Source organism: Pithys albifrons, chromosome 6 (genome assembly GCF_047495875.1).
Source record: "Pithys albifrons albifrons isolate INPA30051 chromosome 6, PitAlb_v1, whole genome shotgun sequence".
NCBI classification, from domain to species: domain Eukaryota; kingdom Metazoa; phylum Chordata; class Aves; order Passeriformes; family Thamnophilidae; genus Pithys; species Pithys albifrons.
Window position 1 is genome coordinate 24,845,260 of NC_092463.1, and position 16,987 is coordinate 24,862,246.

The following is a 16,987-nucleotide window of genomic DNA, read 5'->3' on the forward strand; positions in this document are numbered from 1 at the left end:
GCCCCAACACCTGCTGCTGGCACAGGCGCTGCCGGGGGGTGGAGAAAGCGAAACTGCCCCGATGGCCGCGATGCCTCCTTTCCTGAATGGATTTGAGATTGAGATGGAGACGATCGATCTTTAGAAGAAATCTGAAAGCCGAACAGGGGAGAGAAGACACCCCCACACACGCGCAGCAGGAGCCGTCAGTGCGGCGAAGCGTCGGCCAGCCCAGCGCGATGGCTCAGGCCAGGCCGCTGCACGGCGAGTGGCGGTGCCGGGGCTGGAGCGGCGCTCGGCCCGCCCCGCGCTCTGCCCCTTGACGTGGCGCGGCCTCTCCCATCAGCCATGTTGATGCGTCGGCAGCGCCGGGGCAGCTACGGCAGAGCGAGCGGGCGGGGACAGCGGGCACGGCGAGAGCGGCGGCGGCGGCCGGGACGCGGGTGAGCGGCCGGGGCAGGGCTAAGGGGGCAGCGCGGGGTGCGGGAAGCCCGAGCCGGCCGAGCTGGGTGTGCCGCGGGGACGAGAGCCCTTTGCCGGCGCCGTGGCGGCAGCCGCGCTCCCCGCGCTGCGGAGTGCGGGGACCCCGGCCTGTCTGCCTGGCCTGGGGCGCGCGTGGTGGGAGATCCTCGCCGTGGCACTGGGGGATCCCCAGGCGGCCCCTGCTGCTCCCGGGGTCCCTGGTGGCCCTGAGGGTCCGGGAGTACCGCCGCCCGCGGGTCAGCGCTGCCCGCGGCCTCCCGGACCAGGGCTGCGGGCGCTCTTGCCGAGCGGCGGGAGCACCCCGGGGCGGGGAAGCGGCCGCAGAGAACCCCGTGCTCGGCTGGCGCTCGGGTCGGGTCGGGTCGGGCCGGCGGGCACGGCCTTTGTACAGCGGCCGCTGTGCCGGGGGTAAAGGGCGGCTGGTTCCGGCTCCTGTGCCGCGGCTCTGCTGTACCCGCGGCGATATCCCGCTGGCGGGGGTGCCCCCAGGTGTAGGTAAAGCTGCACAAAATGCAGGCCCTGCTGCATTTGGATATGTTTCTTTTTCACTTTATATGGGTTATGACATACCTTGGCTGTTAAAGAAGTCCTCCGTAAGAGGGTTGGGAGAGCAGGCTTGGAGGATGACTGTGTTTGAGTAGTGAAAATGTCAGTTTCACAACTTGAAGTTGCTTTAGATAACTATTTAGCCATTCTCCTCGTGTATTTGAGTGCCTTCTTGGAACTGAAATAGATTTGTATCTGATGTGTGATTTGGATGTGAAAAAATAATTGAAAGTTTATTATTAATCTCTTTTACAAGATTGTTAGCGCATAATAAACTGAAAATAGGTGTGTTGTAAGAAAAGTGCACAATGAACTGTCACTGATTTAGTGGTATTTAAACATACGGCCATATGAGTGGCTCAGGTCCATCTATGCTGTAACTCTTAGAGTGCTGTGAAGAGAAAAATACTGATTTTGTTTGTATGTGCTTCCAAGCATTAGTGGATATTGTTTTCGGGGTCTTCTGTATTGGGCTGTATTTACCTGGGATGTATAAATCTTTAAAGGTGCTGGTAGTCAACCAGTGACTTTCTATGCAGTGCTGCAAGTGTGGCTTCTTTAGTGACACAGAGTGAGATTGTGGTGGTGCAGGGACGCAAGGCACATTCATCCTTAGCAGTGGGAGGTCTTCCTAAACAATCTGGAAAGGACTGCTGGTTTTGTCTGGATATACTAACCTACAGGAAAAGGTAAAGCAATGATACTCCAACTTGGGAGCTGTTGATTTCAGCTGTTCTGAAAATCCCTTCTCTGTGGTTTTCTGAGGTGGTCAATGTGTATTTTTTGACATTCAGGTGTCTGAAGTTTGGTGAGTACCCTGTAGGTCAAGAGGGTTTGCTGTTGCTGTTCTTGTATAATGCAGTACATCTCCACACCTATCCCAGAAAATGTGCCTGCATAGCTATAAAAATGGTACTGAATGTAACTTGTCAGACCAAGAGTTCCGCATGTGATGAATGATGAAATAGGTAAGCATTATTGGCTCTTGAAAAGGAAGAACAGGGTGGAAGAAAAGATGGAGAAGAAATGACTTATTAGCAAGTTTTGCCTTCTGAATAGAAAATGCTTTACTACACTAGAAAGTAACAGTATTTAACTCAATAAATCCAACAAACCCTTTATGTATGTATGTACATATTAATAGTCACTGCGCAGTGGTGCTGTGCGTGGCCCTCTGAAGGGCAGTAACTGAGTAGTAAATGTAATGTCTGTGTCAAGCCATTTCTAACATTGGTAGAGTAAAATGGGGAGAAAACAGTCTGAAGTCCAGTACAGAAAGCGTAACTTCACCTTGCAGTGTTTGGAGCTAGAGTTGGTGGACTCTGTAGCTGATGCCAGTGAGTGGCTGAAATTGCCTTTAAGTTACAGTTTTCTCTGTCTTCTCAGGAGATCATTTTTATAAAAGGAGAGATTATTCAGTTTGTGGTTATAGCAGAGATAGTTGCCTCATGCAGATTCTTGAATCAATACCTAATTTTTCAGAGATAATGCTCCTTCACCTTTTTTACAAAACACTGATTGATTTTTGATCTGTTAAGAGACAAATTTATTAAATTCTATATCCTCTTCGAATTATCAGCCTGTTCTTTCCTTTCTTAGCTGAATTAGTAATTGTAACTTTCAGAAACTCTTTCCCTTTGCTTTTGCTCAGTTTTGTCCCCTGCCCGATGGCCTTGCAGCAATTTGAGTAAAAGTGATGGTGGAAATGCTCTTATGCACAAAGTCCTACATGCTCCTTGTGTTGCAATTGCCATGACATGTGTAGATAGGAGCAGATTTGCACCTAGTATCAGTAAGACATACACATTAAAATGTTGGCAGTTGATTATTTCCTAAAGATATTAATGGTGAAATGTGGTGCTTCTCTTTGTTTTATGTGTTTTCTTAATCTGTTTTCTTAAAAGTCAGCCTTAGAATAAAACTGTTAAATTAAACTAGAATTTAAAATAATATGAAAAGTTTTTAACTGTCATAGAAATTAAAGGTACAATGCTATTATAATTTTGGTAAATAGAGGTATCTTTTGATAAATGGAGAGTTTCTAGGAGTCTCCCGTAGCATATTGTAATGGCAGGGATAAGAATTTCAGTGTGCTTATGAAAATTCCTGATTTAAATTCCAATTTAGGAGGATTCCAGTGTTCGTAATAGCTGTTCATAAGCTTAGTACAGTCTAAATGGAGACTTAGGAGCATTTCTACCTCCTCTTAGATGGTCCATATAGACTTTAATGGTAAATTCTTAATTATTAGCCAGTGTGAGTCGAGATATTCTAGTTCCGGAAGAAACCTGTAGTATAAAAGGTACTGTGAATCCTGCAGCAGATATTCAAGAAGAGGGTGTATATATAGCTGAGAGTTTTTGCCTTGGAGGGGAGGGAGTGCATTCCTTGCTGACTTTTCCAGATGTTCACAGTTACTGCTGGGCTTTTCAGATGTATCTGTGTTCCCCAGTGCTCCAGCTTCTGAGTAATTGTAGCTGCAAATTTTGAAAGCCTTAGGTCAGTGCCCAAAATGGTAGATTTGAATTAGAAGAATTGTTGAAGTTTTCCTTGGTGGACAATGTATTGGAATATGGCACTTGTATTTCTTATGAAGTTATTTCCTAGCATTGCTGTAGGAAAGTACTCCTGTGGAGTGTCACATTGTTGTTCCTTTATTTTGCATGTAGGCTGCATCCTCTGTTACCGAAAATATGGCCAGAACACTCTTACAAAATGTTATACATCAGAAGACATAAAACAAGTACTCTTAGGAGAAGTAGTTTTTGCTATTTCATTCTTAGAAAAAGTTAGAGAATTAAAGGATTTTCAAGAATGACTGATTCTTGACAAATAAACAGAATGAATAAATGCATTAGTGAAAGTCCTCATAGTTCTGTGTATTTTTTGGTAAGCAAGTCTTTTTTTATGGTATTACTGTACTGTATAATCTCTAGTCTGACCAAGCCTAGAATTATTGCTTTAGTTACAACACTCCTTGCCTGAGTTTGTTGCTTAAGTCAAGAAAGGATCAGAAGATGAGTATTTTAATGCTATATAACTTGCAGTATATTATCTATTTGTTATTTTGATGAGGTTGCTGCATCCTAGGAGTCTTAATTTCTTTTTGTTTCCCCTCAGAATTCTGCGTGCTGCTTTTAGGAAGCACTACTTAATGTTTTATTGGTTGTAACTCAATTACAGTGACTGTTATTAAGTGCAGTTAGTATTTAGACATTCTGCTAATGGTTATCTTTTTATTTTAGTGATAAACAGAGAAGCTGACCATGACAACCTTCCTGGAATTTATCCAGCAGAATGAGGACAGAGATGGAGTTAGATTCAGCTGGAATGTTTGGCCCTCAAGTCGTCTTGAAGCTACAAGAATGGTAGTCCCAGTGGCTGCCCTTTTCACGCCACTGAAGGAACGGCCAGACTTGCCTCCTATTCAGTATGAGCCGGTTTTGTGCAGCAGGACCACATGTCGAGCTGTTCTGAATCCCTTATGGTAAACCTCATGCATATGTTATTCCAATATTTTGCCTTAAAATCCTGAGGAATAGTGCTAGTTGAACTGTGCAAAAGACCTGGTGTGTGCAAGTTCAAGTACTCTGCACATGAGTATGTACAGCTCAAACTTACAGACCTGAGAGGTTCTGCACATAAGTATATATGTTACCCATGCAAATCTAAGACATAACTTTATTTAAGGAGTCTTTTCTGTGTACTCAGTTATTGACTAGGGATGTTATTTTTCTGGAACTATACATATTGCATTTTGTAGGGAGAGTTAAAAAGATTTAGTAAAACCATGGAGAAAGTCTCTAATACAGGGACTGAGTATTTTTAAGTTTCTTATTTGCTTCTTTTTCTTGAAGACCATTCCTCCTCCTTGAAGACAATAATTTGCCTGATACGTCTGTGTAAGACTACACTTATTTTGAGTTTGTCATTTGGGTATTTAGGAAAAAGTATATTAGAAGGAAGCCTTTTCAAAGTCAGTGTGTTTTTGAAAAACTAAAAGAAATGTGTTCTAGGGACAGTGGAAGAAAATTAATTGTTGATGCTATATAAACTTTTCTTATTGTATTTTTCTAGCCAAGTGGATTATCGAGCAAAACTCTGGGCTTGCAACTTCTGTTACCAAAGAAATCAGGTAAGAAAATGAAACATTCAGCATATAGAAAACACTTCCATAAGGTAAAATGAAAATCTTGATTATAATTGCAAACTGAAACCGACAGCAAGAGCAGGAATGTGCAACTATATCTTCAGACATTGCGTCTGTAAGCATCTGTTGCATTTTCTTTTTTAGAAGTTGTAATCTTTTATTTATGCTTAATTTCTATGTTTTTATTTGCAGTTTCCTCCTACCTATGCTGGCATATCTGAAATGAATCAGCCCGCTGAGCTTTTGCCTCAATTCTCCAGCATTGAATATGTAGTTCAGGTAAAATTATTAAATAAAATCTTTAACATCTGTAACCTTGCAATCTACAAAAAGAATTAATTTCCATGTTATTTCCTCACTGCCTTTTAATGACTGTGAGTATATGTGTGCTTGTCAGTAGATTGAACTTTTATGCCATCATTTGGAAAAGGAAAACATAACATTGTAGAAGAACACTAGGATGACTAATAAAGTTGGTTTAAAACAAAAAAAAAAGGAAAAGGGAGGTCTGTTTTACAGGTGATATGTCTATTAGGCCTGTTTCTTTACAAGGAATTTAATTTGTGTTTGTGCCAAGAGGCTGCCCACTGCTGTTGATTGCTCAAGCAGTTGTGGTTCAAATTTGACTGACTGTTCCTTCACTTGTCATTAATCATTTGAGTTGAAGTTTGTATTTGGATGATTTAGGGCTAGCTGGTTTACAGGCAACAGCTAACACATATTCAATTTAGGTATGTAAACTTTAATATTTATCCTTTTTTTAGCATAGAGGTTACTTGAATAGAAATAAAAAATGGACCCAAACTCCTAAATTGCAAACATTTGCAATTGCAAATTTGTAATCTCTAAATTCCAGTTTTGAGGATGTGCTGGTTTAAAGGTAAACTGGCAGGAGAAATGAACCCAATTCAAAAGAGATTATATGTCAGTTACAATTTAATAAAATACAATTTAATAAAAATATTACAATAAATGCAATGATACAAAGAGAAATTGGTTTAACCCACAAAACACACATGTATAACTGTTACGGGTTTTCTTTCTTTTATGTTTTTTTTTCTCTTAATTTTCTCTTTTCTGTATAAGTACATGTAGTTAGTTTCAGCATAACCCTGGTTTTGACAGTTTTTTCCCCTCTCCCTCTTCTTTTTTCCTTATCTGGTTGGGGAGAGGAGGAACCTTTTCTCTCTGTCCTGGACAGCTGGTGTTTTGCCAGCTCAAACCAGGACAATAACCCAGCACCCTGGGGCACAAACTGAATGGTGTTTGTTGGCCCCTGTGCTGAGCCCCACGTGGTGCCGCTGAGTACAAAGTAAAAGGACAGGAAAAGCCTGTTGGTGCAGATGGTGGTGACAGTGGTCAAGAGTGGTGGTCGCAGTCTTGTTGAGGTTCTGATTCTCTTGTGGATCTGACAAGTGGTACCAGAAGCCCCCAAACCCCAAGATTACATATGCTCAGGTTCAAGTGGGAATGCCCAGTGCATCCCCCAGGGTGAGGAGTTTCACAATGGGTGATTTACACTGTGAATCATGGGATATTTTTGGAATCCTTGATGGCCCATTAGCAGACATGACCCCTCATGCTGGGTGTGAAGGTGTAATGCCTCCCCAGAGGGGAGTTACCACACCTGAGTAATTGATGTGATCTCACAGGGTTCTCTAACACCCAGCTTGTAGCCTGAGGAGTCAGGTGTGCTCTGGGCAGCTGCTGCAAACGATCCATTATTAACAATTTGTTAGAAATGATACAGAGGGTGTAGAATACACAGTTTTGGTTACACCCACACGGTAATAGTCCTGGCTGCTGAACTAGGACAGAGGATTAAAATTTGTGAGACTTCGGTGAGGATTCAGGTTATAAACTGCCTCACTGAAGTCTTACAAATTTTAATCAAAAGAAGAGCGAACACTAAATGGAATCTGTACTTTGTGAACTCTTGCAATGCAAAGTAAATGGGATGTTGGCTCATAACACAGCAAAACCAGTTTGGCTAGAGTAGAAAGAACTGATGATCTTTAGAGTAAAATCATGAGGTGGAATGCCATGGAATGTTATCAGTTTGAAATATTTTGATTGTGACTAGCTTTATGACTGTTACGTTCATTTGGAGCGAAACCTCATTGTAATTGGCACATGCTTCAAAACTGTCATGATACCCTGAAAGGATTTTTTCTTCTGTTGTAAGCATTTCTTTTTTTGTGCAGAATTCATTATAGTAGTGATTTTGTTCTGAATCTTGATAACTAATTGAGAGGGATTTAAGTTATATTGAACATTGGCTTTCTTGGTATGATTAAAATTAAAACTTTTACAAAATGTGCTTTCCTTGTTCATTTCTGATCTGTAAATATTGCAAGATTTGGTTTTCATGTGATTATAATTGTGTTTCTTAAAGCGTGGTCCTCAGATGCCGCTGATATTTCTTTATGTTGTGGACACATGCATGGAAGATGAAGACTTGCAAGCTCTGAAGGAATCCATGCAGATGTCACTTAGTCTCCTGCCACCAACTGCATTAGTGGGTCTCATTACCTTTGGCCGAATGGTGCAAGTTCATGAGCTTGGCTGTGAAGGAATTTCCAAAAGCTATGTCTTCAGAGGAACAAAGGACTTGTCTGCAAAACAACTTCAGGTAATGCACATAAGCAAACAAAAAGAAATCATTGAGGTGATGATGTTGAAATAGTCTGTAAACAAATTTTGTAATAAAATCCTGTGTATTTGCAGGAAATGCTGGGACTTACAAAAGTAGCTGTTTCACAAGTCGGTCGGGGTCCTCAAGTGCAGCAGCCACCACCTTCTAACAGGTAATCTACATCTAAAACGCAAACCTTGACTGCACTGATTAACTGGAAGACCAGTGGTTTTTGACAATGAAAACAATCAGCTTAATGGGTAATGGTAAAATTATCAGAATGATAATTGGAAGTGTTCTCAGAGGCATGTTACAGATACATAAATAACAATGCTTCTGTTGGTTGGTGTTCTGGAAAGTGTTAATAGCTCCTTTAGTGCCACTTTCTTATGTGTATATCCAATTGTGCCTTCTCTTTTACTCCCTCTTCTACTCCTCTCGCCTTCTGTCTCATTTGGAAATCACAGCCTGGTGTTTGATTTTCCTGTATATTCCAATATGACATAGAAGAAATTTATGAAATAAGAAAGACAGTTTTCCTGTTTCTGCACTCCAAAAAGTTGCTACATTTATAGACTGCCTGCAGCAGCACAAAAGATACTTTATATGTTAACTTTTCTCCTGATCTTTGAATTTTCACTGAAATATTGAAACTTCAGTTTCTTTTTGAGATTCATTAGTCATCACCTGCTCTATTCTTTTGACCAGGTAGGGTTCTTCCTAGGTAGTGTTGGTATCAGTCAGCAAGTTTTAGTTTTACGTGCTCTTTGTTGAAATTACTAAGCTGAGTGTGTATGTAGCAATTCCAAACTACTCTTATCTTGGTGAGGCAAAAACATTGCTCTGAATCCAGACTAGAATCTAGAATTAAATATTGCTAGTATATGTCTAATATATTGCATCATAAACAACTGATAAAATGTTTATTTAACAATCTAAACTAATTCCATGTATTTGTTTTCAGATTTTTGCAACCAGTGCAGAAAATTGATATGAATCTTACTGATCTTTTGGGTGAACTGCAGCGGGATCCTTGGCCTGTTCCACAAGGAAAACGGCCCTTACGTTCTTCTGGAGTGGCTCTTTCTATAGCCGTAGGACTCCTTGAGGTAATATCTTTAACTGCAGCTGTGCTAATAGGGAGATAATTTTCTTGCAGAAAAGCTGCCACATTCAACATATAATAAAAACCTTACTAGCTGATGTGTATTATATTCTTCGGATGATCTGATGGATATCACCCCTTACATACCTAGCTTAGGGTAGACGTTTTAATAAGGTAAAATTGAGATTTTGAATTAATGGTGTTTGAATTAAGTTTTGAAAAAGGGCAGTTATATTAGAATCCTATCAGTGGGATAAATACCCACATAGCTATTTATTTTGTTCAATTTGTAGCAAAACCTGATGGTTTTATTTGTCTTTTATTTCCCACAGTGCACTTTTCCCAATACTGGTGCACGTATAATGATGTTCATTGGAGGTCCAGCTACTCAGGGACCTGGCATGGTTGTTGGGGATGAATTGAAGTTGCCCATAAGATCATGGCATGACATTGAAAAAGACAATGCAAAATATGTTAAAAAGGGTACTAAGGTAAGAGATGCTCATGAGTGGTATTTCATACATCTCACCAATAAATAAACATTTAAATTGCTTGGCACCATACAATGCTGTTAGTAGTAGCAAATGTATAAGGGGATGGGAATTGTGTGGTTTTATTTACCTGGGTCTGAATAGTGGTGTGTCTTAAGAATGTCTTCAGAAATTTCAGTATATTGAGGTAGGACTTTTCTAGCTTACATTCAAGTTTTTTGGAGTATATCTGTGGTTTAAGTCAGAAAAAATTTATGTGACTAGAAGTGGTATATGTGATGTAAGGCTGGTACTTCTGTGACAGCTGCTCAAAACTGCCTCTGTGATTGGGGAAGGATTGGGCTGTGGAGTATAGGCATAGGTATTTTTATCTAAAATGTACATTTGGAGTGGTGAACTGCATCCAAAACCTGTTGAATTCATCCTAACTGATTATAATGGGAGCTTAAACAATTAGCTCAGTTGTAGACACCTATCATTATAAACACTTGAGATTGGAATGGTAAATTCAGTTCTATGTTGGATCTAGTACTAAATGCAAAGTTTAAAAAGAAAAAGATCAAGGTGATTTTTTAGATTAAATAGCAGTAATTGCTCTCTCTAGTGTAAGTCAGGCTCTCAACTTATCAGAAAAAAACCCCCAAGTGTTGAAAATTCCAGTCTTAGTTTTAAAAAAAATACACTTTTATGTGAATAAAGTCTGATAATGTTTCAGTAAAATTCTGGGGGTTTAGGATTTAATATGAAGATGAGGAGAGTTCACATTGTAAATTGCTATGAACTGTGTTTTCATCTTGGATTTAGCATTTTGAAGCCCTGGCTAATCGGGCTGCAACAAATGGTCATGTTATTGACATCTATGCATGTGCATTGGATCAGACTGGTCTTCTGGAGATGAAATGTTGTCCCAACTACACTGGGTATGTCTCTGTTAATTTTTAAGCAGTATATGAAGATATAGTTTTTTTGGTTTTTAAATTGCCTAACAGGAAGCATTTACAAAAAATGATCTGCTATTAAAAAAGAAAGAAAGCACAAGCACACTCTGATATGCTGTGATGGTTGTATTTTTACTGGAATTTTTGAATTTCTCAGCCTCTGGCAAATTTGTCACCACAATTGTGGGTTTAAGAAGGAGGTTTGCTGTTTTTCCTTTAATGGGCTCTTAAATAACATGAGTGTCTTTTAAACAGGCAATTTATCATATGCACTGTTTCTGTTTTTGAATGTGTGTGTATGTAAGCTGCAGGTTTCAGTAAAGATGAGAACCTGTCATCCTTACTTTTCTTGCTCTTCAGAGTGGTACAATACCCTCTGTTATTCTTTCTGTCTTGTTTATGCCATACTTTATTTTATAGTGTTTTTTATGGGGTCAACTAGTGGTTTAGGTGATTATCAGGTACATTGCTTGCTCCTGATTTTTGCTCCTCATAGTCAGATCTACATTTCAGACATAGTCTTGTATTCCCTCCAGCTTGTCTTGCCATCAGTTCACTTTGATATGATCAGAGCAAGTTCTAGTCTTCCCATGAAACCATTCCCCTATTTTCTGTCACTGTGGGTAAAACCTTTACTGTTCCTGTTACACAGTTGTACAGTCTGGTACAGCTTCTTGCTGTTGCTTGCATATTAAATACCTCTTTAATTTTGTAAATCCTGCCAAGTCTTTGTCCATAGTTTTTCAAATACTGTCTTTTCTTTGTCCTTCTTAAAGCCTATTTTACACTTAGAATACTTCATCTTTTCTGGTATAGCCATAAGCTTTATGTGCTACTTGAGTTTTGGGCTAGACTTCTGTATTCAGTCTGGATTCCTGTGCGAAACTCATTCCTGTTTCTTGCTGCTGTTAGCTTGGTTGGTATGAAGCACAGGTAAAATAGCATCTTTGTTTTTTAGTTTAATAACTGTTATATCTGAGTAACAGGCCTTCTTAGTTGTCTGTCAACATATTTATATGGCAGGATCCTAAGCACGTGCTACGTATCTAGGCATACCAAGCAAGAATGAGAAGTGCAGTCATAGGTAGTGATGAGCATACGCCACTGAGTTTCAGGCCAGCTTTGGCCATTCCAGTCACTGCTGGATTGCTTCTTTTCAGAGATGTATGTATAGACTTAACTTGTGAGTTTTCACTGCTCAAGATCTTTATGTTTAAATTTATGATGTAATGTGCATATTTGACACCTATTTCTTTTCTGCATGAAGCTCAAGCTGTGCTTTTTCTATATACTGTGGTGTAGTTTTTTTCTTTCTGACTGCTCTTGTGACTCATCCTATTTCCATTCCTTCAACAAAACTAACCTTAATATGTAGTTTGTCTGTTTCTCCTACAGCTGTTCTTATTTTCTATTTGATTACATCCTACATACAGAGAGAAGTTTCTGATTCTGCCTATCCTTTTCCCTCTTTGAGTATCCACCTGAAAACTTCTTTTGTGTATAGTGTTTACCCTATTGGCATATTTTACTAATAGGGTTTAATTTATATTTTTGGATGAATGAAAATAGTATCTTCAATAAGTGTTTTCTAAATGCAGTGTATATTTTTTGATAAGTGGCAAATGTTGCAGCTACATCCACAGAATACTGCTAAGCATAAAAATAAATCATGCTTCCTGAGCATAGATTTAAGCCTGAAATAATGAGTAAACTACACAAAATAATATAGTGTGGAATAATAAATGTTAGAAGTAAGCTGACTTTGCATGACACTGTTTTGAGACATCTGTAGCGTTGAAGTCCAGTGTAGTGTTTTGCCAGTGAAAGATTTTGTTACGTGTTATAATCATTAATGGTTTTGAGATGCATAGGGCAAGACATTCACTTGAAAATCTCATCCCTAACATTGTAGCAAAATACTAATTTAATATTAGTCTATTTTAAGAAGGCAGAAATGTGCCTCACAATGAACTGTCTGTAGTTTTAGTATTTAATAGAGTAATCTATATGAATCCCATGTGCTAAAGTACTTCATAATAAGTAATCAATTTTAACTCAAGGGTTTTGTTTGTTTTGTTGTTGTCTAGAGGCTACATGGTAATGGGAGACTCTTTCAATACATCTTTATTCAAACAAACCTTTCAGAGGGTATTCACTAAAGATATGCAAGGACAATTTAAAATGGGATTTGGTGGCACATTAGAAATCAAGGTAAGCCTACAAAAATTCGGTTAGTGAAACTTTTGAATAGGATGGCTACAAACTGTGGAATCTTCTTCCTTTTAAGGAATTTTTAGGAACATGCTCAACAGATGTGTTAAGGTTGGCTTGGATATAGCTGTTCACTGGCTAGCTATCTTTTTCCAGTTCTATGATTCTGTAAATTTGAGTTAGGTATCGGGGTAATTCCTTCTTACCCTGCAGTCAGTGGCAGCTAAAAGAGAGACTAAACTAAAATTAATGTCTCTGTTAAAAACTCACAATGCTGTGTGCTCACATTTTTATGTCAGCAGTGAGTGTTTTGTGGTTTTAGGTCCAGCTTTGCTACCTAGTCCAGGGTGGATTTCTCATCATTTTCCATCCTTCTTAGAATCCACTCTGGCACTTCAACAATGTTCATTTTCACTTCCACCCTTGAGAGAAGGTTACAGTTGAATGTGCTGTAGGTTCAGGTACTGTCTTCCATGATGTTCCTTGCAAAACATTGCAATCCTGCCTTGTAGAAGAATATGAGGTTATTTTAATTTTTGGTAAAATTTTTTAAAAAATTTTTACTATTGGGAGAAATGGTCAAGCCTTTTTTTTTTCCCATATACCTATTTTTGTGAATTTTGTTGGAAGATCCTGGGAAATGTATAAAGGGAGCTCCAGTTCTAGAGGGATGTATGAATTGCTTCAAAACAGGAAAATGACATTGGAAGATGAAAATAACTGGATCTTACTTTTGCTGTATTTAGGAGATAAATGCATTGTGGGCTATGTGTAGGCTTATCTTACCAGTCTTCAGTTTTAATCTTGTAAATATTTTAATCACTTGGTTAGAAAAGAGTCTTTACCCAGCATACTTTATAGGCTATTGCATTTATAAATAAAGCAGCTTTTCTCCATGTTTTAATTTATGTTTGTGCTGTTGTTTCAGGTGTACTAATTGGTACAGCAAACAAATGTAATTAAGTGTAGAAAATAAGCACATGGAAAGTTTCTCTAAGTGTATCAAGCATTATTATATGTATAACCTTTCCTGAAGGTATCAATAATCTGATATGCATTGAGATTGTAATTAGCTAGTGATAAAATAAGACTGAATTCTTTAGCATGGCATGTTCATGTATGTTTTTATTCTAAATATGAAGACTTCAAGAGAAGTAAAGATTTCTGGAGCAATTGGACCCTGTGTCTCTCTCAATGCTAAAGGACCTTGTGTCTCAGAAAATGTAAGTAAACTGCTCTGAAAATAAAGGTAATATCCAACTGTAGAAAAGTAGGATTTAAGATTTTTGGGTTTGAAGAGAGGCTGAAACTTTTCCATTAATGGAAGAAATAGTGTTTGCTTTTCACCAGTTTTAAATTCAATATATGCAAGCTCACATTCATTACTTGATCAGATTCAAATTGTATTAAACCTTGCAGATTCCTTGTTACTTGTTTAGATTTATTCATCTGTTCAGATTGTTTAGATTCGGTTCCTTTAAAATTATTACACAGAAGGTGCTGATGTAGCAGAAATGAAGTAGAAAGTGACTTAGTATGCTTTATTGTTAAAACCACAGCTATGTACTTTTATCCAAAGTGAACCATAAAAATACATTTTTTCGAAAGGTTTGAGAGGCAAGAGGGCACAAGACTGTGTGAACATCCCCTTTATCTTGATTTTTGTCTTTTCATTTCTGTGGCTGTTTCACCAAATGCACATTTAATTAATTGATTGGGAGGTCCAACTATTGCAGGCTCCTGAAGAATTTCAAGTATAACAGACATAAATCATTGTTTATTTTCTTATTGGATAATATTATCAGCATCTGATTACTAATAAAAAACAATTCCTGCAAGTAACCATAATGTCTTGTATTTGAGGAGTCTAACTTTTGTTCCGAACAATCTGCACAATAGAGCCCTTCCCTCACAAGTGTCCTGCTTTAATCAAGCATTTTTTCATTCCTTAAATTTTCCTTGTGTTTATGATTGCATCTTTGTGAATTAAAATCTCAATATAATCAGCAGGTTTTTTTCTTAGTACAGGTTTTTTTATTTCACTGCCTGAAGAGACCACATATGTTAAAATAAAAATTAAAAATCCCAAGAAGTGAATGTACATCTCCTTATTTAAGCTGCATATCTATTTCATAGGAGATGATAGGAAGTTCAGTTGTGAATTCATGCCTGTTCTGTCATTCTTTTGGCTTACAGTTATGTCATGATTAATTTATATTCCAAACACCTTTTTGTTGAAATTACCTGAATTAAAAATGTTGAGGTAAAACATATGAGTTGATGCAGCTCATTTCAGTGGTACCTGGACAGTTCCTGTAGCTGTAATGCTTTTAAATGAGTACAAGCAGAGTAGCAATATTGCCAGTATAATTTTCCTCGAATGTTTTATTCAGTGTCACCGTGTCCATTATGGATGATGGATTATTTTAATTGGCTTTGCTGGATATTTATGTTCCTTTGATGCCAAAAAGGAAGTCTCAGTTGAAATAGGTTACTATCTGTATACAGTTATGTTGTGGGTTATTAGAGACTCTGTAACACATACAGTGTACTGTGTAAGCTCTTACATGAAGTTCTATTGCTGTGCCTTAGAAGAGTCATTCCACTTCCATGTGCTTCTTTCCTCTTAACCTTTGGACTGTTTAAGTAAAGTTTGGGGTTTTTTTCTGTTTCTGACTTGCTTTTTCATTTTTTTCTAATGCCAATGCCTTGTCTTTCTAACATTTTCATCTTTTAAAACTGCAGTCTCTTTCTTTCATTATTCCTACATCCAGTGCTGCAGTTATTTTGCAAAAGTGTATGAAAAGGTGACAAAGTGAGCAGGGAAGAAAGCTTTTGGCAGAGTAGTTGTAAACAGTTGCCTGTAATGGGTGGGTGCTGTATTTCACAAACAAGGAAATACTTCTGGTTTGTAAAAGTGTTATAAAATCTTTCTGCAGGAGATTGGAACAGGAGGCACTTGTCAGTGGAAGATTTGTGGTCTTAATCCTACTACAACACTTGCACTGTACTTTGAGGTGGTAAACCAGGTAATAAATATTTGTCTGCTAAACACAGTAATTTTATTTTATGTACTTCTTGAAGCCTGTATTTTTTTGTGTGGTTCCCCCAAGCACAGTAGTAGGGATACAAATGATGCTGCTATTTTGTGTTGTCAGAGTTTAGAGATGGACACTTTACTACTTAATGATGAGCTAATTTCTTGAATAAGATACTGAGAATCAAAGAGCTCTGCAAATTTTGGATAGAGGTCATAATATTTTTAGCTCAAATTTTTCCTTTCAGAGTGTTACTTACTAAATGTATTCCAAGTGCATTATGTGAAAATACTGTCATTTGTATATTTAAATGTGCTTTTCAGTATTTCCATGATGTTTTAGTTACAAGGTAATTGCTTCATAATGTTACATTTTATTTTATGCTTTAATTGCTCAGTATTTCCAAGTAAAGATTGGTGTCATTGTAATGCTTCAGGAGCATAAAGCCTGGTTTCCTGTTTCCCTGAGGGGCTGCTAGGAAAGAGGATGAAAATATGAGGAGCAGATGTGCCACTCCTCATACTTTCTCTTCTAAATATTTGAAGCTCAGGAACTACGTGAGCTGGCTGTAGTTTCTATATATTTAATATTCTGTATTTCATAGTTCGTTATCTATGCAAAGGTTTGAAAACTTGAACTACCTCAGCCATATTTCATTTTACGTTTTGCTAATTTATTTTGATCTCACTTTGTTAGTAGCTCTAAAAGTGGCCTGGTCATGGTGTGTAGTAATTGATTTCAACTCTTTCTCTTTTGCATTACTTATCTACTTAGTGTGTAACCCGACTGACCAGACATTGACCAGTGTTTTGAAATTTCAGTTTACACCTGAATTCCAAGGTGTTTTGATGGCACTTTTGGAGATTGATTGTTCAACATTTTAGACTAGTATCAGTTTTCTTGTCCTGTAATTCCAAGTGTTTAAATAGAATGTAATGAAATCAGCAGTTGTAAGGCCCCTTGGAAAATGTTGTCTCTGTAAGGGTATGTGGAAGGAGAGAACATTGGTTGCTTTAAGGGTATCTGGTGGAGACCACAGCTGCTTCTAACATCCCTTAACAATCATCAAGTTTATTAGCCATGTTTAGGAAAGGTACTCAAAATAATCAAAGCATCATTTATATAACTTGGGCTGCCTATTGCAAAGAATTTTATGATTTTCTGGTAATTAGTTATACATTTTCAAGTTATACTGTAAAATCTTGGGATTCCCCTTCATTTCAATTTTTTTTCCTCCTGTACTTAGCACAATGCCCCCATTCCTCAAGGAGGACGTGGTGCAATCCAGTTTGTGACTCAGTACCAGCATTCCAGTGGACAGAGACGTATCAGAGTGACCACAGTTGCCAGAAAGTATGTTTTACTTGAGGAATTGTTTCTGAAAAACCGGGATATGTGTGTGTACATATCT

At 38.3% G+C, this 16,987-nt stretch overlaps 1 protein-coding gene across 1 annotated transcript in view; it reads left to right on the forward strand.

Moving 5' to 3' along the window:
• Positions 1–301: 301 nt before the first annotated feature.
• SEC23A (SEC23 homolog A, COPII coat complex component) overlaps positions 302–16,987 on the forward strand; it is a 28,840-nt gene continuing 12,154 nt past the window's right edge. The window contains exons 1-13 of the mRNA XM_071557892.1: positions 302–422; positions 4,254–4,495; positions 5,086–5,143; positions 5,351–5,437; positions 7,554–7,790; positions 7,886–7,965; positions 8,758–8,902; positions 9,231–9,389; positions 10,194–10,309; positions 12,415–12,538; positions 13,681–13,761; positions 15,478–15,567; positions 16,823–16,929. Coding sequence (XP_071413993.1) covers positions 4,275–4,495; positions 5,086–5,143; positions 5,351–5,437; positions 7,554–7,790; positions 7,886–7,965; positions 8,758–8,902; positions 9,231–9,389; positions 10,194–10,309; positions 12,415–12,538; positions 13,681–13,761; positions 15,478–15,567; positions 16,823–16,929 — 1,505 coding nt within the window. The 5' untranslated portion in view covers positions 302–422; positions 4,254–4,274. The remainder of the gene's footprint in view (positions 423–4,253; positions 4,496–5,085; positions 5,144–5,350; positions 5,438–7,553; positions 7,791–7,885; positions 7,966–8,757; positions 8,903–9,230; positions 9,390–10,193; positions 10,310–12,414; positions 12,539–13,680; positions 13,762–15,477; positions 15,568–16,822; positions 16,930–16,987) is intronic.